Source organism: Clytia hemisphaerica, unplaced genomic scaffold (genome assembly GCF_902728285.1).
Source record: "Clytia hemisphaerica strain Z4C2 unplaced genomic scaffold, Clytia hemisphaerica genome assembly, whole genome shotgun sequence".
Taxonomy (NCBI): domain Eukaryota; kingdom Metazoa; phylum Cnidaria; class Hydrozoa; order Leptothecata; family Clytiidae; genus Clytia; species Clytia hemisphaerica.
In genome coordinates, this window is record NW_027103829.1 from 429,681 (window position 1) to 455,470 (window position 25,790).

Consider the following 25,790-nt stretch of genomic DNA (forward strand, 5'->3'; position numbering starts at 1 on the left):
TGAAATCATTTTGGAAACCAATTCAATCCATAAAGTATTATGTCTCGCCTCCTTTCCATAAACTTTAACATGTACCCTTTAATTTAAACATAATCCAAACCAGACCTTTTTAAAACAAACATCGCCGTACTTGATCATTGAAGTGATAGTGCTAGTAAAATGACCCATTAATAATAAGAGAGAGGCATTTTGATGAAATCCTGTCTGTAATACGGGAAAATACGTCATTTATACGTCAACTTGTCTATCAAAATTCATGACGATTTTTCACGCATGTGGCAATGTTAACCACATCCTTACACTACGCTTGAGCAAGAAGGAAAGACATTCCGATGATAATCCCTATGTCTTGAATGACAATAACCATAAATTCTATGTGCCTACCGTAAAAGATTCATAATGGGCGACTGCCCGACAAAATGGACCATAATCAAATCGGCTACAATTCTGTACAGCTAATTTCGTACCCAGGCCTATAAATACATCCCCTATTAAACTATAAGCCATTATTAGCCGCATCACGTTCCATTTGCCTTGGTTCTAAGTTGCTGTAAAATATTCATTTAATCTTGTTGGCGGATATACAAGAAGAAAACTATTAAAACCTATACTCGAATCAATTTATCTTAAGTGCTAAATTCTATTTTAAACATTTATCTTATTTAGTGGACTAGGATTTTATCCCATAAAAACACAATCTTTTTTGATGAGATCAATTTAAAACTACTTTTAGTGATCCTATACTAAGCTGCTATATGAGCTAAAATAATTCGCCCTGTTGCTAAAGCAAACATCACTATTACGCAATCTTCTGACTTGATGATATCGAACAAATCCTTCATATCCCCTTTTAGCATCTTAGTTTTCTTTAAAAAACTGATCCCCAAAGTTTGCTTGTTTTTCATTCAGCTGACTTCCTTCCACTCAAATACCACAATACTCTTAGGTGCCAAATAAATGCCCCCCCCCCCCCCCCGCTTGTTAATTTTTCGAAAGTTCTCCACCCCCCCCCCGAACCTTATTAGGACCCCCCGTTTATAATTTTTAAGAATATTTTCAGTTAGCAAGAAGAAGTCGCCTTATTTTGCTCCAAAATATCTGATTTTAGCCTATATTTACCTTATTTTTGCGTTTTCAGAAGTACAATCTCCAACCCCCCGGCAATTAGGTCCCCCCCGTTTATTAAAATTTCAGAAAAATTTCCAATCCCCCCCCCTCCGTTTAATCGAGCCCCCCGTTTATTTGGCACCTAAGAGTAATTGAAATTTGTCTTCGAAATGGAAAATGATAAAGAGCAGATCTCTCGAGTGGAAGTTCAAAGATACAAAAATACACACGCCTACACAATAGGCGAAGGCCTCATTCCAATTTCATTCAATATATCCCCTATTTTCTATGCCTCCTTTCGCGAAATTTTCTTTAAATCCCTTCTTCCCGCTTCAATTGAGGGGTTGAAACAGAACGTCCAAACGACCAACATACCAAACGCGATTCAAAAGCTTGGTGATTTATTGGCAAATGTGTATGAAATATAATACACCTTCCTTCATTCTAAAGCACCCTGCTATCGTATCTCTTTTACCAAACAAAATCCGCGATGAAGAAAATAGACCGGTTCTGACACACAAATTAGGTAACACAATAAGAAATAAAATCTTGAAGTTTCACAAACATGTTATCACTGGTGATTTGCGTGTTGTCAAGAATGACAGATTCAGAAAAAGCTTTGAGACAGAAAGCGCAAAATACTAAATTTGGAGCAGCAGCTTTCGCATAACGCAATCTAAGATGCTTGTTTGATTGACGGTGTTTTATTGATTGCTTCACATAACGCAATCGACTTGCAGAGCGGGTAAAAAAACACACATGCACTTTTACTGAAAATAGAATATCGGTCTAAAAAGCCAGCAAACGCGAAAAACACACAAAATAAAAGATAAACAAATATAAGCTTTAAAAATAAATAAACGAAAGATAAAATCGAGCAAGTCAACTTGTTGATTTTTCTTGATCTTCGTTGCTCAACTTTTATCACTAATTCATGATGCCTTTCCAAAAAGTTTTATTGTAAAATGGCGATGGAAAGCTTTGCACCGAAATAGACTTGGAAAACAACCCTTCAAACCTTTTTACGCGATTTATTAAACGAAAAGATCCAGTCATAAAAAATTGAACAAACTTTGGACATGAATAATAAAAGCCATTATTTCTTTTTACTTGGCTACACCTAGCAACAGTTTCTATGGTTCATTTTCAATGATCAATGTTAAAGTATCAAAAGGGAAAATCAACCATATAGCTGACGGTTACGACGTAAAACAATTGTTTATGTTTTTTTCCAAAATATTATTCCAATAGCTTTTTGCCCTTTGATAGAATCAAAATAAAGATCAAAATATCACGAAATGAGAAATTTCTACACGTTTTTTTTCTTATAAGAACGTCAAAAATTTTCGAAGCCTTCGGATGTTCTTAGCTTTTTGGATTTGAAGCCTAAAAATGTTCTTAAAATGTTCTTATTTTCAGCATTTTTTGAGCATTTTGATGTAATTTCTTAAAAAAATGCATGTTTTAAGTCTCCAAAGCCTTAATGTTCTTAAATTTTTGGGCCTCGAAGCCTTATGTTCTTATATAATTTGTTCTTATAAAGAAACGTGTATGAGAACATTTCAGTGACTCGCTCTAACACGCTAGACTGTCAACAGAGCATTGATTTTCTTTTCTCATGATCATTGGGAACAAAGAACAATATCATGTTATAGCCCATTTGAAATAAGTTAACTTCTGACTCTTATACATCTCCATTTATCCTTCAACGCCCCAGTGAGCAAAACGATGGAATACTCAGAACTCTTCAAAATTGGAAACCTGGATAGAAATGAGCTTCAACAGCGACTCCAGTGAAATCAAACCAGTGATTTAAAAGATCCCTAAGTAACCAGGTTCGATCCCTTTATCACTAGAAAAACTAGCTAAAAATCTCCAAAAATGAAGAAAAAGCCCTGAAATTCCAGCCCATTGAAATACTTATTCCCATTGATAAAGTGAATGTACATTTAGAATTTTAATTTTTAAACTGTGTAAAATAGAATCCCCCCTTGGACATTTAGCTCTTTCATTTCAACCCCACTGGATGGAAATTTCTAACCAGGTCACTGAGACAGGGGTGTTTTCGCCGACTCTTTTGGCTTACCGGAGAAAAATTGTCAAGACACTCTCATCCTCTTTGATGCTTCTTCGATTAATCAAGTCTGTCGCTCTCTGTTCTTATGTGATGCCTATTAGTACAAGAAGAAAATTCGTGATGTCATATGGATAGGTCATTTAGAAACATGAAACCTCTAATGAGAGACGTTTGACATCTCTTTGACTTGGCGGTCCTGTTTGTGTTATTTGAACCTCTCTTATGGCTTACTTACGAGTTACTTTTAAATGATTCATATGGGAAACGTCAGTAGGCACATAACTGACAACAGAATGAAATATTTCCTCGTTTATGAACGTAAAGCTATCATATCAGTTTTTTCCTTGATATATTTTTACAGTGAGTTTGTATGCATGCAATAAGATAAAGCCGATGGCTTACGTCGAATCTCTTTTGTAGGATCCGCTTGGTTTTTACACAAAACGCTGGATTTGAAATAAAACTTACCGCCAGAACTCGAAAACTGTGAAACATGAAAACAAAGAAAGTTATCATGGTTTAAACTAGTTGGTTAATATCTCACTGGTTTGCATATTACTGCTTAAGTGACATTTCTATCGGGAAAAAAACATTCAAATTCAAAAAAAAAAGAGATTTGCAAATCACTATCCTCATTGGAACTTATAAGGTCATACTTAAGGCCGTAAGGGACCGTAAGCTATAAATGCTAACGAAATTCTCAACAACTCTATTGAGGCTTATGCCTGGTCGCCTTTTAAAGAAAAAATATATTACAAAAATCAAAACACAACGAACCAAAATCTCTAGAGCCAACCAGTATCCTTAAATCTTTAAACCAGAGAATGTCAAACTTGCAAGGATAATTGCTATTTCAGAGATCAGGAGAAACGAATCCGAATTCTCTTCAGTTGATAAAAATCTCTTTGAAGTGGTATAATAAGCATAATACGGCGACTAATGCATTATTTTGATAGTCCTTTGACGTTTAACCCAAAATTATGCCATCTAAGGGAGATTCTTTCTCAAGATATATCTGGCTTATGGCACGCGCAATATAGATTTCTATAGGACTTAAGTATCAATTTCTCGAATAAGTTTTGGGAGACTTTTAAAGAGATTGTGAGATTTAGCAGCTTTATACAATGTGTCAGTACATCAGAGAGTAAGACAAAAGAACTAACCCAGCTGACACACAACGTTGTTTTAACGTTCATCTAACGTTATATGGACGTTGTGAATATTAGAAAAACGTTGAAACGACGTTGTGTGCCAGCTGGGAAAATCCCACAGTGTAAATAACAACCATTCTTTTACACAAAGAACACGTGCATTGAAAGTTTAAGCCCTTTAGAATGTCACCAAAAAAAAGGTTTTTTGACTCCAGCGAGCTACGTTCCAAAGGTCAGTAAGATTTGATCCCGGGGGGGGGGGGGGGTACTAACTAGGGTTGGCGAATGAGGGGTATGTGCAAGGTCAGTAAGATTTGATGCAAATATTGTGTGGAAAAAATAATTACTTTTCAAAACAGTTGCATCTACAGTGTGTCCGGAAAAAATGGTACACATACATAATTTATTTGAATGTAAATCTATTTGCAAATCTGACTTGCGATTCAAGAAAGTGCTCTATACCATCGGTTGAGAGGTATATCAATCAAGAATAGAGACAAATTTATTTTTCGACACTTGGAGTTTCGTACCGTTTCGGGAAGTCTTCAGTCAGAATCTATTCTTGACTGAATGTAAATCTACATAAATCACACAGCCGACAGGGCCATTTTGCCCGTTTCATCCCCTTTTCTCTAACATCGCTGACCCAGCCTCACGTAGTTTAATTTTTGATTTTTGATAGAAAAACACGTCTAAATCGTAGAGCAACCATATCCCAATCATTGAGAGAAGAGGGTTTGAATTGCGAGAAAAAAACATTCAAGAATAGTGTAAGCTTTGAATTTTCTTAAAGTTAAAATATTGTAAAATATTACAAAAAATAATAAATTTACAATCTGTCTTACTGTCTTAAATCCATTACTCAGGGATACAGTCTGGAAGGCTTGTATAAACCTTTGGTGTAGCGCCAGAAGATGGGTCCACCCACTGGCCTTTATCACAAACAAATAAAAAAGGAACCCTTTGGCTTGGTTTGTAACCGTATTTGCATGACATTTGTGCAAGCTTTAAATGCCGTGACAGATGTATGTATGTGACAGATCCGTTTTTTGGTGCAATGAGATTTTCACATGTCTTGTCAGCTGTGAAAGAAAGAAGTTATTGAAAATTAAAGGTTTCGTTAGCTTAACATTCTAGCGAAAAGCATAATTTAAAATGAGCTTACGATAATAGTGTAGTTAATTGAAGGAAAAAAAAGCCTTGATAGGACTTTGATCGTTAACATCAAGACACCCCTGTCTCAATGCCCCGGTAGAACTTTTTCCCTCAGTGAGGATGAAAATTTATATCAAAATGCCAATGGGGATAGAAGATCTATTGTTTCCAGCTCGGAAATTCCAGTGGGGATGGCTTTGGAGTGCAATTTTTTACATTCAGTTTTCAATGGGGATAAAATCGTAGAGCAATTTCGCAGTGGGGTTGAAATTGTAGGATATTTTTTCCACCGGGGACGATTTTTTGACCTATTTTTCCACCGGGGTGGGGGGTCCACCGGGTCTGTGACACAGGGGTGTATCAAGCTAATCTTCAGGGTAGATCTATACGAATTGACTAGGCTTTAAGGTGAAGGAATTTCTATCAGAAGAAAAAACTTACCAGTGTTTGAAGCCACCAAAAAGCAACTTATCAGAAAGAAAGCTAAAAACATCTTGTAAGGTCAAGTCTTTTGTGCTATGTAATCAAAGTTATGTCTTTCGAATGGAGAAGTATTGGACCATCTTCCTTTTAAATAGTGAAAAATTGTTTGCTTTTAACTACCACTGGTGGAGGACTTCCATCAATATTTCGCTGCCTTTTATGGGATTATTTATAAAAACCATGGCATGCTCAAGCAGTAAAGATTTGTGGTCGTTTGTATTATAATACTATGTAAATATTCATCAGATCAACAATATTCAAAAGTTCGTGGGCAAGTTAATAGTAAAACAGCTGGTCAAATCTTTGGATATTCGAAGCGTCCTGCCGTGCTATAATTTATGGATCGGGAACAAAGGTTCGAGGTCCAATCAATGGTTTTCTGAAAGATCAATCTATGAAAATAAGGTTTTAATTTTCTCTAACCAAACCGGATCATCAAAGGGTTTCAAATTTCGCATAGTTGTAAGAGAAAATATGTAGGGAAGCTGAGCTTACAAAAAAACTGAAACAAATATTTAACTCTGTTGGTAGAAATATTAGACTTTTGTTTTTAATTTTTCAATTATTTCCATGATCAACTACACCCCCGATGGGGCCTCTGTGCCATTGGTAATTTTTACCAAAACTTCGTCCCTACTGGGCATAATATCTTATAATTTCAGGTCACTGGAAAATTTGACATTGATTTCATCTTTTCCACCCTCATTTTTAAGAATTTTTCCAAGGATTTTTTGAAAATTTTGCCTTTTTTAGGGGGTAACCACACAATTTTAAGAATTATTGTTTTGCTTGAAAAATTTAGTTTTTCTGGTTCGTCCACCCCCTGTATGGATTTTAAATGCCTATTATCTTATCTAAGCGTATTTGTTTTGCTCCGGGGGGGGGGGGGGTACTAGGTTTGCGGGGTGACGGTAGGTTGCGGGTGATGGTGACGGGTATGTCCGAGCCGAAAATCGAAAATTGACCCTTTGAGAGACAAAATTTTGGTGATTTTGGTACCCTTTGAGAGACTTTTTCCTAAATTTTGGTCCATTCTTTCCAAATTTTGTTTTGATTTTCACCAAATTTTGGTCAAAATTTTTGGAAATCGTGACCCTTTGAGAGAGAAATTTTTGATTTTCGTGATTTTGGGACCCTTTCAGAGACTAACTTTTGAATTTGTACCACTTTGAGAGACTTTTGAGGAATGAGAAAGGTACCCTTATGGCTCGCACATACCCGGCACCCATTTTGCCTAAGTACCCCCCCCCCCGGGTTTTGCTTTTGCAGATTATATGAAGGCAATTTTATACTGAGTATCATATCAAGCATATCTGCATATCAAGTATCTTAAAACACCCCCTTCTCACAGACCCACTGAGACCCCTTCCCACTGGAAGAGTTGGCCAAAATATCATCCCCGGGAAAAATTATCCTCCTGTTCTCGTCACCACTGAAAATAATCGAATAAACCAATCCTCAGAACAAAAGAATTGAAATCTTCAGCCATAAAAAATATGGGAATATCAATCCCCTGTTATTTTTATCACTACTGGCTGAAAAAATCCTACCGGGTCTGTGAATATATGTCATGGACTGTTATTCCCCAAATGATACTTAGAAATGCCCCAGGAGATAGCGCCGATACACCTTTTCGACCGTAGCTGCCAATTGCCGCGCGGGTATTTTTTTGTCCATTTTATCCCACTTAAACCGCCTCAGTCTTTTTTTTGCACTTATAGATGATAGAAAATGTGTCAAAAAAGGATTGGATCGAGTTTAGTGGGATAAAAGTGGTTACGGTCGAAAAGGTGTTATAGCCATAGTTCTTTACACAAGATGAGATGAAAGTAGTCCAATTTCTATATGTGCTGTTTAACGAATTGAATAAGTTTAGCATTACAATTGAAGCTTGTTTGTTTTCACCAACATCGTTCAATTTAGTATAAAGTAAAGTGTGAACCCCCAATGACCTCGACAAAGACCCTCCAAACAACATCACATTTGTTGTGAGCCCCCAATGACCTCACTCATCATTAAAAACGCATAAGACAATCGCACGCCCTTTGTTTAAATCAGGAATGAAAATCAATATCAAAATGCAAAATACTCATCTGTCATAAAACCAATCTGGGCGGCGCACAGATCTATCGGTACCGCACCGAAAAGATTGAGCAATCTCATATGATATGGAATGTTACTTCATTCGTTAAACTAATCTATAAGACTAACGTGTCCTCCTCTCAATTACAATAAGCGCCTCCGAAACACGGGTCTTTACAACAAAGGAATCGAAGAAACGTCCCCTGAAAAATATGCCTCCTGTCAGTTATAGGAGTTCCAAGGTGTCAGAATCAGTAATGTTGACATACGAAGAACGACATAGTCAGGAATGACGATTGTCGAAGTGGTTTACAACAAATGGCTGAAAAGGTTCAGGCATATTTGTAGAAAAGCAGACTCCTTACTGAGATTACAATTTTACACATTTTAAGTGGCTGCTGCTGAATTAACTAACTTAAGTTTTGCAATAATTGTTTCCTGAATCACCTTGTAATGCTTAAATGCTTAGAGAGCCAAAAATATTATTTGAAAGCTTTTGCTTTCTGTAAATAGACAAGTGAGAAAACTGAGATTAACAGAAGTAATTACCAATCTAGCTAATGAAGTCTGCGATCTCATTTGGCCTTTTCATTATTTTTTTACACAAACAAGTAGATAAGTATGGAAGCCGAGAAGGGTCAGCGCGCAAAGGTCACATTTTCAAAAACTGTCGCGTTCCAGAAGGTGTCGCGATATTTTTCAAGCTGTCGAGTTTCCAAAAAGATTCAAAATGTACAAAATACACCCCTTTCACCCACAGGCATATAGTACAGGCTTAGTGATGACGTAGTGGCGAGAAATCAAGGGAATTGCGTGAGTCAGAATCACCATTTTATACAGGCTCACGTGAATATCTTATATTATTGTAAACAAAATTTCGTTTTGTTGTACCACAGTTACCATAGAAAATTCCTCCAACATCATGACCACACATATGCTTGATACAACGAGGTTAAACAACGACAAAAAGGATTCCCTGACACGAATACACATGAAAACGCGACAGTTTCTGAAAACGCAACATCTTCTGGAAACGCGACAGCTTGAAAAATATCGCGACAGCTCGAAAAATTATCGCGACAGGCTCGAAAATTATCGCGACAGCTTGAAAATATTGCGATAGTTAGAAAATTATCGCGAAAGTTTCTGTAAACACATCAGCTTGAAAAACATCGCGACAGTTTCCTGAAACGCGACAGCTTGAAGAATATCTCGACAGCTTAAAAAATATTGTGACGGTTTGAAAAGATCGCGACAGAATTTGGAAATTTATGTGCACTGACCTTTCTTCCATAGATAAGGCATATTCCGTGGACTGATTTGACGCCACCTTTACATATAGAAATCTTTAAGAAAGTGGAAAGAAAGGCCACTTTTAAACCGTTATCTCGGGAACTTGAAGGAACGGGAAGCACGTTCATAGGTAATTGAACAGCTATTAAGTCTCATATGTAGGAGGACTTTCAAGCACGGGGTTCTTTAAGGAATTTCCTGAACTAAAGTAGTTGAATTTCCTGAACTAAAGTAGTTGTATGATAATTGTTTTAGTACTTGAAATTCTGAGTTATAGAATTTTAACATGTTGTGTTAGAAATTAGAATGAATTTTGAAATGCAGTGGAATACGTTGAGGGAACTAATTTTGTCGAAGGTAATTATTGCGAGTATCAAAAAAAATAGAAATAAAACTAATTTTTGCGGGCCAGCAATTATTTTAATTTTGGTGATAACTAATTTTGGTGAAAACAAAACAGGATCCGGATGTAGCCCATTTTGGCTAAATATAAGTCGAGTCAAGACAATCTGCCTATGACTGATGATGGGTGTTACAAAGTAAAGAACACAGAATTTTGATAATTTTTAAAATTTAAATGTAAAAGAATATATTCTTATCTTTTTTCATATCTAGGCGAGACACAAATTTAGTTCAATGTTCTACAATTATTTTGACCTTTTCAATCTCTCGCATTTATTTAAATGACGAGTTAGTATATGTAATCACATGATAACGAGTGCAATTCGAATATAATTGCACGAGTGATTTTTTTGTTATTAATTTTCCGAGTCTGAAAGGACGAGGAAAATTCGAAACAAAAAAATCACGAGTGCAATTTTCGAATTGTACGAGATATTATGTGATTACGAGCTAATCGCACAATGGCTTCCACTACTTTTTCCCAGTTAGGAAAGTATATTACAAAAATTACACTGAGAGTTTTATATTTTTCTCTTCTCTCTGTGTCTTTCTTTTATTGTCGTTTATTGATTTTCTTTCTCACAAAATGAATTTCGAATGCAATTAAAACGTTCGATGCAAAAGAAATGTAAGAAAAACATTAAAATCATTTTTGTAAACATTGGCGCAGCATTGAAGAGTGTGATTAACGATTAATTGCTCTCTACAGGATGCAATTAACGATTAATTGCTCTCTTTGAGGGCGTGCCAAATAAGAAAAAATAACCCATCGTGCGATTAAAAGTCAAATTTCTATCTTACCAAATTTGATTTTTTTTTTCGCTTTCAACCGAGCCCGTAGAACAAGAAGTCAATTTTGTCTCGCGTTAAAAAATAATAAAAGTTCATTATAAAGGGGTACAATCGGTAAAAGTTGTATAAACAGCTGAAGTTACGCCCGGGGGGGGGGGGGGTACTTAGGCAAAAATGGGTGCTGGGTATGTGCGTGCCTTAAGGGTAGGGTTTTTCACCCTCCCAAAGTCTCTCTAAGGGTTACCAAAACAACAAAAGTCAAAATCAGTCTCTCTAAGGGTCGGTTTTTTCACAAACTCGGGTCAAAGAAAAGTGAAAAGTCAAAAAAGTGAGAACATTTTTAAAAAAAGTGAGAACATTTTTCAAAAATTAGAGAAATTTTTCGAAAATTGGAGAAATTCTTTTAAAAATCGAATTTCTTTGGCCCATTATAGAAATTTTTTGTGAAAAAGTCTCTCTAAGGGTTGGGTTTTTCTACACTGAGTCTCTCTAAGGGTCACCTTTTCACCAAAATTCAGTCTCTCTAAGGGTAAGGGTCCAGAGGTCTGGCACGCACATACCCGACACCCATCAATCCTAGTACCCCCCCGGGAAGTTACAGCATCGATCCATTGACCGTTCTTACAAACAAATAGAAAAACATTTTCGCTTGGTTTGTATCCAACATCACATTTCATTTGTACAATTCTATGGTATGCGTGATATATGGCAACCCCATTCTTCAGCGGTGGCATGTTGTTGCATATGTTGTTGTCAGCTATAAATGAAAGTAAAATGTTTTTTTTTACATAGGAAGGTTCTTTACCCTTGCCGATCGACGAGGGTGTGCCACTGGAGTTCGAAAAATGGACCCAATGTGGGACTCGTAATAAAGTGACCCTGAGAATAGGATTGGAATTTCAAAAAATTCTCAAAATTTTCCAAAGTTTTTTCCAAATTCCCCAAAAAGGTACCCTACGGGGGACTTAATTTTTCTATTTTGGTGTTTTTTCGTACCTGGGACTCGTCGGGGGTGGAAAAAGGTACTCTGACCAGCGGCACATCCCCGTACCCCTGTTTTGCCCAAGTAACTCCACCCGGGTTTTGGTCCCAAGAAACAACACAACATCAATCGCATATTATTTTACAAAGACTCAAGCATGTTTCGAATAAAACTTTCCAAGAAAACATGGTTAAAAACTTAACACGAGTTTTTGTGAAGGCTAATAGACCCCTGCTTGAAATAGTAGAGTCGAAACTTACCAGTGTTTGAAGCCACCAATAGGCAGCCAATGAAAAAAAAAAGCCAAAAACATCTTGTATCAAATCTTCTGCAGAATGCAAGTTCAGCAGAAATGTCTTTCGAATGTGGTCCCATTGAACAATCTTCCTCTTTAAATAATGAAAAGTTGTTTACCTTTCAAAAGAATACCAGGGACAGCAAAACAACAGTGGAGGGTTTAGTCAATACTTCGTTGTCTTTTATGGTGATAATCAATAATTTCATCATGATCTCACAGCAAAAATTACTCCTTAGTCTCATGATACTACGCAAACATTCATCAAGAAAATGATATTCAAAAATCCATGGGCAGCATAACAAAAGACCATTACAGCAGCTGGTGAAATCTTTGGATATATGAAGCGCTTTAAATAAAAAAATCTCTTTTCTACTGCCTACAATATCAAATCAAAGAGGGTATCTTATTTCTGGCACACCCGCTACGCTAGTGGATAAAAAGCGCGCGATCGCACGCTGTTCGCCAGATTTAAAGTAATGTCTGCCATTTCATCTCGAAATACACTCATAATTCGTTTAAAGAGAAATCTTGAACTCCAACCCGCGAAAACGAGGTCGAAATGTTATAGATGAGCCTGGTAGAGAAAGATCACGCTATCAATTGTATCAACGGGGTTGGTTCAAATTTCGTGGCGTGTCGTTGGAGAAAGACAATAAATATGTATGGAAGCTGAGCTTACAAAAAAAACTGAAAACAAATATTTAAGTCAGTTGGTGGATATGATTACAAGTCAAGCTCTGTAAATGGTAGCGCTTTCAAGCTTTTCATCTAGAGTTTTTAATCATAGTGTCCTCCAGGGTTTGTTCCCCCCACCAAATTCTTGATTTTTTTAAATCTCCCCCCTCTTTTTTTTCCCCCTGTGACTTTTCAGTTTTTTAGTTTCCCCCCTCTTTTTTGCTTTCCCCCCAGAAAATTCTGAAAATATCAGTTCCCCCCATCTACCTGTATAAATTTCTCAAATTTCAACCATTACACGAACGTAAAATTTTGCTGCAAAAGGAATACTAGACAAAATAGAACGAAAATTGGTTAATTTTTCAATCATGATCTAATCACATGATATCATGTGGACTGACCTTGGTTGCTGAGATAAAATTGAAGTGATTTCACACTTCCCCCCACCAAATTTGGCAACTACCGATGTTTTCCCCCCCTTTTTTTTTCCCCCCTTTACTATTCAAATTTTCACTGTCCCCCCTCAGTCATTCAAAATTGGAAAATTGGTTTCCCCCCCCCCTTTATAAAGGGGGGGGGGAGGACACTATGTATTTTGTGTTTTTTATCACTCACCTTCGTTTTCAGGAAAATGACAGCGCGGTTTTGAATGTTTTGTCATGTCAGATCACAACATTCAGGGATGCGTCCCTCTTGAGCAGATTTTTTTTTCAACGGATTTTTTCAAAATTTTTAGATGGGATTGGACATACTACATTTTACTGGTCAGGACAGGACATCGAAAATCAGGAAATTATTTACACTCCAGTCCCCTGGGGTAATATTTTGTGTCCAGATTATAAAATTATCAGAAACATCTCAAAATATTGGAAGTATCAATTCGTAAAACATACATGAATTGGGCTCTACCAGAAAATGTCCGTACATTAGGGGTGGTGAAAAATATACAACATTTGCCCTGTCCGGGGGGAGGGGGTAAACTTGGCCTGCTTGGGGGTCATTTTCTCGGTTTGAGGGTTATTTTGAATGTCCAGGGGGTCAAATAATGCTTGTCAGGGAGGGGGTTAAAAATTCCCAATGTCCGGAGGTAAATTTCTAAAAGATGTTATATCTCCACCCCCTCCCCATAGTCAAATTTTTTCTGGAAAAGTCCATTGATAGAATGGATATAAAAACGCACCTTTCTTCATTAAGAGGCAATTTTGAGCGACTCTGCAGGTTCATATTTGCGATGCAAGGGTAATTCTTCCGCTTCTCATCAATCAACTTTCGAGCTTTCACTGTAAAATGAAGAACACATTTTCACAGGAAATGAAATGCATGATATAAAGATTTTTAAGGAGGAGCCTTTTAGAGAGGGAAAAGGCATAGAAACCAGAGGTGGGTGAAGTGAAAGAGTGCAAACTAGCTTTGGTAGCAAAAAGCGAGCACAAACCAAGTTTTACGTCCAGTAGTAGGGGGGATTTTGTTCGATTTTTTGAAATCGCTCGATTGTTTTGTTAGAAGCACTTGTTATAACTTGTTATTAACCCTTGAAAACTGTGTTTTTCAGCCAAAAACAGCTGTTTTGTCCAGTTTTGCGCTTTTTGAAGCTCAATATCTCGAGTTAGGTACTGAAATCACCTATACTTGCGATATATCTCTAATCCTAATTTTTTGAGAGCTTTCCAAAAATATACAACAGGTCTCCGTTTTCTCAAGCTAAAATTTTCATCAATTTTTAACCCTATGATATTTGCCTGAGACCGTCATATTTGTCCGAAAATCAAACCAAAGTGTCCGAAAAAAAATTGGAAACATCGTAATTTCGATTCCCCTACCCCCTTAGCTTTCCAAAAATGTATAACAAGTGCTTTGACCAAAACATTTGAGCGATTTTACAAAATGCCCTCTACTACAGAGAGAGCGAGAAAATGAACGGAGAATGAAAAAACATCATTCAAATAGTGTTTGGAATTTATGAAACACATATAAGGTGAATAATGAACCAGGGAAACAGTGAAATGAAGTTAACAAACCAAGAGCTTGAGAATCTGTTCGACATCATTGATTCGGGTATTATTGTATTGAACGTATGTTCTGAAATAGAAGTCACGGCTTCATCTTCACCGCCTGAAAAGATTTAAAGGAAGCAACTAAGTTTTATATTTAACTCAAACATTATTATGGGGATATAGCAATAACAGTGTTGGGAATTATTTCATATGTAAGGCTGGCTGATAGAATTAAATTTTTTTCAATTTCAAGTGTTTTGCTAGAGCTACACGAGTTATGCCTGTATTGGATAAGCGAGATATTCTTTCCTGAGACACAGAAGAGAAGAACACATTGCGTTGTATACTGACATCTCAGAAAATATTCCTGAATGAATCATTTACCATAGCAATCACAGGACGTGGGTCCACGATCATTGCTTTGTTCGTTGTGATATGCATGTGCTTCAACTGTCGACTGACGAAATCCAAATATCGAGAAGTGTAGTTGGAATGCATGTAATCCTTTTCGGTTTTTTTCTATATCAAAGTATTTTAGGGAAATCGCGTTAAAAGTTTATTATGTTATTATTGGACCGTTTAGGAGAGTGGACGATTTTTTTCTGGTTAAAAGGATACTTGGGAAAAGCGAAAATGACCAGATAAATGGTGCAAATTAATCTCAAAAGTAGGGTGGAAGAACCTTTAAACTTAAAGTACTTATGATTACACCCCTAATGACCCATTTACTTTACAAGGTTGCTTTCAAACTTAATACACTTTTCGACCGTAGCCGCCAATTACCCCGCGGGCATTATTTTGTCCGTTTTACCACCCTAAAACCGTCCCAGTCTTTTTCTCGCTCCTAAAGACAATAGAAAAAAGTGTAAAAAAGGATTGGATCGAGTTTTTTAACACTTTTTCACACGCCTGACGCGCGACTACGGTTAAAAAGGTGTATACAAGACCAGATACAGTAAACAGGAATAGAGTAAACTAAAAAAAATTAAAAAATGAGGCATAGAATAACCTTGGAGTGATTAGAAATATTTGTGAAAAATAACTTAGAAAAATCTTATTATAAAATTTTAATACATACATTATAAATTTTTTGATTAAAAGCTAACTACATAAAAGGTTGAACCGTTTAGGTTTTATTGATGAGACACATTTCAAATCAGGCACAGAAGCAATTTTCTTGCAATTTCGTTCAAAGAAATAAAATCGAACCCATCGAAGAAATGATGCTGGTATAAAAATCCAATTATTCAAAATTTGAAAATAAGCCTAACAGCGAATTCCTATATGTACACAAAAGTCAATTACAATATAATAAATTTCAAAATCTTAATAGAATATGATACAAAATTAGTGTTCCATGAAAAGGTTTTTTTTTTAAAGTTTACTAACTAGTTTCGAACTTTCAATCTTAAAAAGATTACACACCCCTGTTTGGTAAGCCGATATTTCCAACAACTGCAAAACCCTCAATAGTTCTAATCAAAGCCTGGTTTCAATGCAATTTCGTTTAAAACTAAGTAGTAAGTCATTTTTAATGTATTTCCTTTTTTGCACTGGCAATTGGCATCGGCTTGCAAAACTGAGGTATTTTCAACATACGATCATAAATCATCAAAAAAGGAATAAATCATCAAATTGAACGTAACGAACGGTTTTTCCTCGCTTTCAAAACTATTAAAAATGAATTACAGGCCTCAAATATTTACTTAGTTAAGACGCATTTTTTCTTCTTCATGACAATTATTGCAGAAGCTTTGTTTTTTCGAATTTAAATATCTAAAAATTTGGGAATTTCCCCGGTTAGGTCAGATGATAACACTTTGTGCAATGCTAATCGATCCTATCTATGGACAGCCCTATATCAACGTCTTAAGTAAATTTTATGAGCAAGAGCATAGAAGCAAAATTCTTTTTCTCTGACGGATCTCAAAATATTGGCGACGTTTTCTATATCGTCAAACTTGTTTTTAAGGGAAAACCTGAAAATGTTCCATAGGATTTCTACTTTCAAATAACTTTCGAATAAAATCTAGCTGGAAATATACACGTTTTTTTATAAGAACAAACTATATAAGAACATAAGGCATAAGTTAAGAACATAAGTTAAGAACATTTCAAGGCTTTGCGAACTCTAAAACACCCAATTTCTTAGGAAAATGGACTAAAATACTCACGAAATAGTGAAATTAAGAGCATGTTAAAAACATTTATAGACTTTAAATTCAAAAAGTTAAGAACAAAAAATTTTGCATGTTCTTATAAAAAAACGTGTACGTGATATAGAGGTATATCATGATTCTTTAAGTGTCAGAATTTATATTTTAAAAATTCTAAGAAATTTGAATATCAGTTAGAGGGAACCAAGCATTCTGTGTTTTCTTCACATCGAAGGTTGACAAATAACAATTCACTCCACCTAAGAACTCTTTATCCATCAAATGATTACTGTCCCATACAGTAATTTGCAAAACACGTTTCCGTAACATTTCCCAACTCGCCTCAAAAATCAAAGTCTCGTTAAAAGTAGGGTGTAAAGTTTTTCGACAGATTCGGGTCTTTCGTTTGTAGTGGTGTAAAGGGTCAGGGATGATGCGAACTTTAACAAATGAGTCAGCAAGCCCTTGGACGCGATCAGGAACTAAGCCGCTACAATGCATCACAAGAACATGTAAGGCTTTATTTTTATACCCAATTGAAACTTTGATTTTGCCACCGATCCGTGTTTTGGGTCCGTCCGCTAATAATTCTACGTATTCTGCAAAACGGCGTGCCTCTTCCGTATCCTTTATGTAACTATGTAAGAACGTATACAAAATATCAGAACTCCAAACATCTTCAAGTTTCGATAACGCCACAAGATAGTTGTCTAATTCGTAGCGCCTTCGGTGCGCAACCTCGCGGATCTGGCTCCGTCCGAGAACAATACGGGCCGGTAATTCCGGCATAATAGTGCCGGTGAAAGGATTGAACTTGTAACTCAACTTTGCATGGAGTTCCTGAAAATCTTCGAAACGACGAAAAACGAATTTTGGCTCTTTGACGCCTTTCCGCGTGACGTTGATAACAAAAACATAATGCTTCTCAGGTAAGTATCGTTTCTGAAAATCAACAATACGAGCTGAATTGATAACGCCGTCTTTGGCTTGAGTATGCGTCTTGTTAGAAAACGAAAATAAGGGGCTTGATTTGGCGCTTCCAAGGGTTGCCTCGCTGGTGTTTTTCATGTGTGCGATGTTGTGTATGAAAAAGTTCAGTTGGGTTGAACGAGATGATAAACTGGACTCGATTAGTCGGGTAAAATACATGGTGGCTTCTTCGTCTGTTAGATCGAGTTGGAGATTTTTTCGGACGAACAAGAGGTCTTCTTTCTCAGATAAATACGGTATACCCGAATACACCATCAGACCGAGTAAATTCAGAATGACGTGTTTGTTGCGACGGATAATGTTGAAAGCTTGACAACAGTACTCGATGAACTTTTGAAAGTTTTGTGTTGGTGTGATGCCGTTGTTGATGACGTAAGCCATATCCGGTGTTAGAACGAACGGTACCCGATCACGACTAATGGCACCGAACTTTTGTACATCTCCCATGAATTTCGAGAAGTCGATATGGAACAGATGTCCGTTCTTTGTTAACATGATGTTATCGTTGTGTCGATCTCCAATACCGAGTAGATAGGTCGCTACGCAATATCCGGCGGCCGAATACGTGAAATTGTCGATCGCGCGGTGATAATCTTGTTCGGTAGTGTTGAAACGTTGAAGCCATAAAATCAGCGAGTCGTCTTTGAATGAACCGGTTAAGCCATGCTGTATGTGTATTTCACGGAACGTGGCAGCGTTCGGTATAATCTCAATGAGGCCGCTCAGAGGGCCGGTCGGTAGAACGTTATACAACATCATCTTGAGGTCAAGACCTTCGTTTAACCAGAGTTTATTCATAACACGAAACATAAGAAGAGTCACTAAATCCTTTCGTAAATCGTCACCGATCTTGAAAATGAAGTTTATATCACGTCCACGGCGGTCTACGTTTCGCATACAAATTTTCAAAGGGACGGTATGACTGGAGAAATACGACGAGCTTTCAGGTAAGATTTCACCAAGTTTGAGTGATGGGTCGATGGGTGAGCGAACGGGGAATTCGACGTTGCTTTCATTAACTTTGTGTAGCTCCTTGACAAGTAATAATTGACGTGTAGGCTCCTTACACGCCTTGACTTTCAGAGAGACTTGAGCGAGCTCTACCATCAGGTTATCTTGTTGTTGCAGCTGAGCACGCATGCGCCGACCACAAGCACTCAATAAACCACTCAACACAATTTGAAAACGTTGGCTGAACTGAAGATCCCCTGTGTAATACTTCAGATGCCAAAACAAGAAATGAGCGACACTCGGACTTGATAAGGAACGCTTGATGACGAACTGAGCGAGTGCCGAATCATGATACGCTTCATACTTGATGGCTTGGACCAGCTCAGGCAAATAGTCGACTAGATCGTAATCTGTGATACTCGATAACCACAAAACGGCTGTCTCACGAACTGTTTTGTCGGGGAAATCAGCTTGTAGAAACTCGATAGCTTCATTTGGTGACAAGGCTTCCCACATACTAAGGATCGTATGAACTTCTGTAACGTTGATGGAGTCCCAAGAAGGACAAGACGCCAAGACGTGTTTCAAAGCGTAAGGTAGGTGACATAAACCGTAACGTGATTTCCAAATGACGTAACGTTCTTCTTGCGTCAATACACGAGAATCTTTACGTAAGATCTTGGTAACGTATGTCATTTCAGCTTCGGATAACGTTGACGGATTCCCGTTAATTGACGTTTGCGTTATGAGGACAGGTTGTGGGAACAAGACTTCAGTGTGATAAACTTGAAAATCGGTTTTCAAAATGACCGTTTCGGGTTTTTGGATGTATCCAGTAGCACATGTGGCGACTGGATTGAAATGTACTTCGGAGAGCAGTCCGAAAAGTCGACTCCCGGACATGAGAAATCCTTGGTGATCATAAACATTTGACGAGACCCATCCGAGGGTGGTACGCCCATCTCCACCCTTCTTGGGCGGCGAAAGTCCGATTAACTTAAAAGTTACTTTTGATTCTCGTGGGATGTTACGAACCGATACATCGAATTCTAACAGCTCATGGAAGCGTATATGTTCAAAAAAGCCGACGCAAACTCTCGCTTTGGCTGTTCTTTTAGGTGTTGCAGTTAAATTTCCACCGTAGTAAAGAGAAGCCTCAATTTCAAACTCGGTATAGGTTGTTTTCCAAGAGTGGGGTATACGGTGTATGGATCCGATTCGAACAGTGAATCGATCGTCAATCGTTCGTGGATCGATTCGCTCAAATATATCGTTTTGATCGATTTTGATATTATTTGAGCCAAAGTCCTGTATCTTAAAATCAGTGTTGAAAAATTTGCAGTAAAGTTGTATAAGTGAATGAACGCCCTGGGTTAGAGTTTGAAGTGCAGAATGGAACTTTTGATGATCAAAATGAATAGGGTTCATAAATTCTACCACCTCTTTACGCCCGTCTGTCCTTTGGGCGGAAAAACTTTTGGAATGGGCAGTGAATTTCTTTAACGATAACAACATGTTTACACCTTCTTGAACAGTTAACAGTTCGACTTGTGCAAGAGATTTCGTGATTGCTTTCACGACTTGGATGATACGTTGAGGATGGTAAGTCACTTTGTGACTTTCAGAGACGTCCTGCATAAGCCTGGCTGCTTCGCTATCGTAAGTCTCTAGAAGTACTGATAACCCTTGCTCTGATATAGACAAGCTGCTTGTTTGCTTCTCTTCGAAATAATACTTAAAATACGTGCTATGACAATCTTCCGTATCATCTTCCGCGTCTCGTTTAAAATCAAGGTTGACGAACCCGGTACGGACTAACACAAGTTCAATACGGTAACCATATTTGATAGATTCTTGTATGGTGACGTAATCACATAACGGGCATTGTTCAGATAAACAAGTAGTTGCACCTACGAATTTCAAAACGTATTGTTCAGCGATAATATCTAACTCAAAACTTTTGCCACCGTTATAACACTCCGTGAAGAATTTATGGATAACTTCTGTTGGGGTTAAAGAGAGTTTACACGTCATTGTTTTGGGTTTAGGATCAGGGTCGAAATAAATGGTGAATTCGACTGTTGAGTCCAATAAAGCTTTGTTTGCGATTTTTGAAGGTGCGATGCAACCAATGTTCGTTGATTTATCTTCGTGTTTGTAGAATTTACGTAATTTGGCGATGGCGTTACTGAAAGCTACTGCTTCCTCGTTACGTTCTTCTGTACGTTGGAATAACGCCGTTTTGAAATAAATGTCGTTTTTGTTGTTGGATTGTTCTGCTGTCGAGCTGTCTTTCTGATCAGAACCATTTTTGTGACTGTTCTCCCCGATCCCCGCAATCACGTTTGGCGGGCATGAAAAGCGGTTTTTCGGTCTCGGCGGTCGCGCAGGTAGCGTTTTCGTTTTCGTTTCTTTGTTAATATTCGATTGATTCTTCTCTGATGACGAGCGTTCGAATCGTTGTAAATCTTCAGGCGAGAGAGTTTTAACTTTCCGTCGCTCGCTCAAACGATAGGTGGGTGATTTCAATTTAACTTCACTTTCAACCGAAGTCTCATCCTTGGTTTCATCAATATCAATATCGAACTGAAGCAAATCGAAAGTCGGAACAACGTTCTTATCATCGACCATTGTTTTGCTACGTACGGTTCGACCCCCGTCCGATATTTGGCTTCCCCGGACGATAGTCGGCTCGTCGATAAAACTTTCACTTAGGAAGGGGTCGAACAAGTATAAAGTATCCGGCATAGATTTACTCAACACATCTGGACTAAGTTCGTCGTCTCTTTTTGGCTTTTCACCTCTTGTCAGAGAAACTTGTCTTTCAAGTGCATTCGCCCTTGAACGCCCATATTTCTTTGGGGGAAGGGGTGGTCCATCAGTGTTATTGTTCTCGGTAAAGTTTTGAGTTGATTCTGTTTCATTGTTTATTAAAGTGTCTGGGTTTGATACACATCTACTGTCGTTTTCGAGCGCATTGTTATTGACACCGCCATTGAGATTTGTGTTGTTTGCACCCTCAGTGAAATCTTGAAAGGCGAGATTGGATGCGTAATTATTGTTCGATTGTGCAGATGAAGGGCGATAGTATTCTAATTCTGATAAGATGACACGCCGGATGTCTGGCTCCCTCTTTACGGCTGGTGGAAACGGCGGTGGAGAAAAAGTACGTTGTTTGCTTTTTGGTGGTACTACAAATATAAATGAAAATAAAGATGTTAAATAAAATCCAAACTAAATTTAAAGGATTAATCAGATCTAGTAGTATCCAGCGAATATAACATAAAGTGTTCACAACAGAAAATGAGATATACAGTTTCCTTTTTCATAGAAAACAGATATTTTGTTGAAATGGCTCATCGTTGGATGCTTCTGAAAATCTCCTATGCAAGCATTTTTTCTCAAAACTCTTCGTCAGATGTAACTTATTATATCCGAAAAACTACAAATAATGAGACACCTGCTTTGAAAGGTGATTGTATTACCAAGTTGACAATTCAATTTAAAATTTACAGACAAATAATACGAGAAAATATTTCGTACCTTTAGGTTTAAATTCGTCGAAGGATATCAAATCCACCGGACTAGTTGTCATGTCTTGAAACCACCACCAAACCAAAGATCATTATTATTGTTGTATTTTGTCAATTTTTATCTCTTCTGAAAAAAAAGGTGAAATTTTTTGTCAAAACTATAAACCATACAAACTTTTATTTGGTAGACTTTAGCTAGTGAAACAATATAATCCATACGGAGACACTAGACGAAAATTAGAATCACCTGGTTTGATACTGATTCTAAACTGACAGAATGCCATTTCTTTCAAAAATCAATACATTCTTCATTCATTTGTCGATGAATACAACATTTTCTACATATGTATCTTTGATAAGACTAATACATATCTTGTTTGAATATGTTAAGAGCGTTAAATTTTAACCACTTTATAAAATCAATAACATATCAGATTGCATGCATATTACATACCTATCTTTAAGCATACCTGTTCTTGATAAAAAATATGGTAATCTTTATCAAAATCAATCGATAAATTCTGAGAATTCCATAGATAATACTGAGTGCCTAGTGAGATCTTTATAATCAAAACATTTAATTAAACACCTTAGATAATGATAAGTAAATCATCCATCATCAATAATTACTTTGGTTTTGGTAAAACATTTTACAAGAGTCACTATCATAGACTTTGATACAAAGTAGAATTTATAGATGTAAATCTCAACCCAAATTTTTTCAAACATTTTTCTTCTTCCCGTTTCATTTTTACATATAAATAACAAATCATTTTGAAAACTTTTAGTGTTTGTTTAAAATTCCTTTCCAATTCTTTTTCGAATTTCATACTTTTTTCAACATGACACTATTCTTTTTAACAGTCGATTGTGAAAACTAACAGAGCCTTTTCTTCTAATTGAAGTAGGTGTTCTATGGTGATGATTTTAAAAGTACTTAACACGAAGAATTTGATGAGACTTAAACAAAAAAACACACTAAAAGGAAAGAAAAGAAAAAAGAAAAGAAACATTTTTTTCCTGATATAGAATTTTCCCTTTTTTTAATATCTGCAAAAATGTTTACTGCTAGTTACTTCATAAAGAACACAATTTTTTTCCTTTTAGTATAATATTGTATTTTTATAAAAGGTATTTAGAATCATCTTATCAGAATACCGTATTACTTCGAATAAACGCCCTATTCTTTTAAACACCCCCTCGAATACACGCCCCTCTTTTAAGGAAAAATTTTCAATGAACTACCTCAAATAAACGCTCTCTTCGAAAAACGCCTCCCGCTACCAGGAAGGGTGTTTATTTGAAGGTAGCAGTAAGGAAGTATAATGTGAAGAAAAACTTAGATATACAACAATAATTGTATTCTTTTTGTATTCGAACTGGTTTGACTCAATTGTACAGATCCAGATTTGACTCTAATAATAATGGAAAGGCAAAATAAGTTACTAAAGTGACCTTGTTTATAAATTATTTAAGAAACACCCCTTTCTTTTAAACTCCTAAAATCCAAAAGAATGGTCGATAAAAATTTGGAAAATAAGTGGAAAATAAACTTTCTCCAAGAAAGATTTAACTTTTTGAAAATATCTCCCTCTATTAAATCTGAACTTTCAGACCTGTGAAAACCACTGGAACCCAGTGCAAAACCAGTGGAAACCCAGTGGAAAGCATTGAAAAACCAGTGGAATCCAGTGGTCAAAACCGAACTGCAAGCCAGCTTTCAGGTTTATTTTCAGATTGAAATAACTCAAAGGAGAAAAATCAAAGCCGAAGGAATTAAAAATGTTAGGAAAGATTCTTTTAAGCTTCAAGCCTCAAAACAACGGTGGCTAATGCTAGCAATCAGCATATTCACATTGTTTTTATGAAGAAATAATAAAGTGAACAACTAATAACATTTTGCTTATGTAATACCTGTAGCCAGATTTCTGTGTAAAACATGAATCTCATTACTCCATTTGCATAGTTTCCTCCTGGGTCAGAGCCCTGCAGAAATCTTAGTCTGCCCGGTTGGTTTTCAAATCCCCCCCCCCCTGAAAGTGAAAATGAAAAAATCCTTTTCCAACCCCTTTTGTGTTTTCCCTCCCCAGAAATGTTGAAATTTTTCTCTTCTCCCCTTTCCTTTGGATCCGGGCAATTAATTTTTATGCACCTTTGGCATTTGCACACTGAAATCTAGTTCTTTAAAAAATGTCACCACAAGAGAAAAAAATAAATTGCTAATCTAAAGAAAAACTTAAATGCTAAAAAGATATGAGGAATGACAAATAAAAAAAACTAAAAAGGTAACAGAAGACAAGCTGTTAAAAGTTCTTTCTCCCCAAGAAAAATTTTGTTGCACCTTTTTGAAATCCCCCTCCCTTGATTTCAATTTTTCCTTTTGCCTCCAATCTTTTGGAAAAAAATTTGAAAAAAAATCCCCCCCCAGCAGAAAGGGGGGGGGGGGAGAAACTATGATTGGAGTACTCCAAAATAATTCACAGACCAGAATACTTTTTATTTGAATTACCGACCTAAAATGGAAAGAACAACTCACTGATTCAACTCTTTAATGTGAAACTTTAAGTGCCATTGCTCTAAAACCCCTTTCTGAGAGAGCTCATTAACTTCTGATTGCATTAAATTGCTTCTTTTAATAGCATCATATTGAATATGATTTTATTTTTTGGTGAATTTGGCTTTATAGACATCATATTTGAAGAATGCATTATTATTTTGATTAACAAATGCCATCTTGTCGTGAAATGACAATAACTTTCAAGGTCAAGTCTTTTTATATCCATTCACACTGTCAACATCCCATTCGGTTTAATGAATATTTTTGGTGTTTTTGTTATGTTAGGCATCATATTTCATTACTCTGTCAATATTTTTGTCATGTCAACAGGGAGTCAACATTAGTCAAACAAGTAATAAAGTTATATTATGTATTATAGGATGATATATACAATCTTTCTACTATGCCTATAATTATATATTGTTTGTATTAGTTTCAGAATGAAATAACAGCTGGCTTTTCACCACTGGATTCCACTGTATTTCGCTGGTTTTCTACTAGTTTCCATCAGTTTCAACTTGGTTTCTATTGATTTCTAGTGGGTTTTCACTGGTTGTCAGTGGTTTCCCCAAGTTTCAGGTTTGAATTTACACACAGGCAATGAAATTTTTTGTTGCTTCAGTGGTCACCCTCATCGTCTTAGAAAAAATTATTGCCTTGAAATTTCACATGGGTAAAAGCCTTGATTTTCTTTTGAAAAATACAAACTCTGACATCTTCTGATTCAATTGAGGTATGGACTTGAAATTTTAACTGGACAACACAACACAACAATTTCACAAAAAAATTTTCTTTAACATTGTCATTATTTCAAAAAAAATTATTTTTGCCATACTTACACCTTACATAGACTCAGAATTACAAATTCTTTCTTGGGTTATTGTACAATATACAATAATTTCTCCCCCTTTGTCACCCTGAAAAGCCCATCCTTCATGGTTCAAGGGTAAGTGTTTCATCCCCCATCTTGGATTATATGTATATACAATTGCTGTGGCGGGATTTTGTAGGAAAATATATAAAACCTATGCCAAAAGATTGTACTATAAATATAAAACTTACATAATTGGCATTATATTCAAGTGTAATCTTAAAAAAGATCAATTTGCAAC

General features: G+C 36.5%; 1 protein-coding gene and 2 long non-coding RNA genes across 3 annotated transcripts; all 3 read right to left on the reverse strand.

Moving 5' to 3' along the window:
* Positions 1-5,106: 5,106 nt before the first annotated feature.
* On the reverse strand, positions 5,107-6,181 carry LOC136806846 (uncharacterized). Its single transcript, XR_010846618.1, has 2 exons — positions 5,932-6,181; positions 5,107-5,417 (listed from the first exon to the last, which is right to left on the reverse strand). It is a non-coding gene; the product is annotated as an uncharacterized lncRNA (long non-coding RNA).
* A 7,500-nt stretch (positions 6,182-13,681) lies between these two features.
* Positions 13,682-15,006, reverse strand: LOC136806789 (uncharacterized). Its single transcript, XR_010846611.1, has 3 exons — positions 14,876-15,006; positions 14,516-14,609; positions 13,682-13,777 (listed from the first exon to the last, which is right to left on the reverse strand). It is a non-coding gene; the product is annotated as an uncharacterized lncRNA (long non-coding RNA).
* A 1,673-nt stretch (positions 15,007-16,679) lies between these two features.
* LOC136806790 (phosphatidylinositol 4-phosphate 3-kinase C2 domain-containing subunit alpha-like) lies at positions 16,680-22,244 on the reverse strand. Its single transcript, XM_067063367.1, has 2 exons — positions 22,132-22,244; positions 16,680-21,779 (listed from the first exon to the last, which is right to left on the reverse strand). Exons 1-2 carry the CDS (start codon positions 22,181-22,183, stop codon positions 16,822-16,824), a joined length of 5,010 nt encoding a protein of 1,669 aa, XP_066919468.1. The 5' UTR covers positions 22,184-22,244; the 3' UTR covers positions 16,680-16,821.
* Between the last annotated feature and the right edge of the window lie 3,546 nt (positions 22,245-25,790).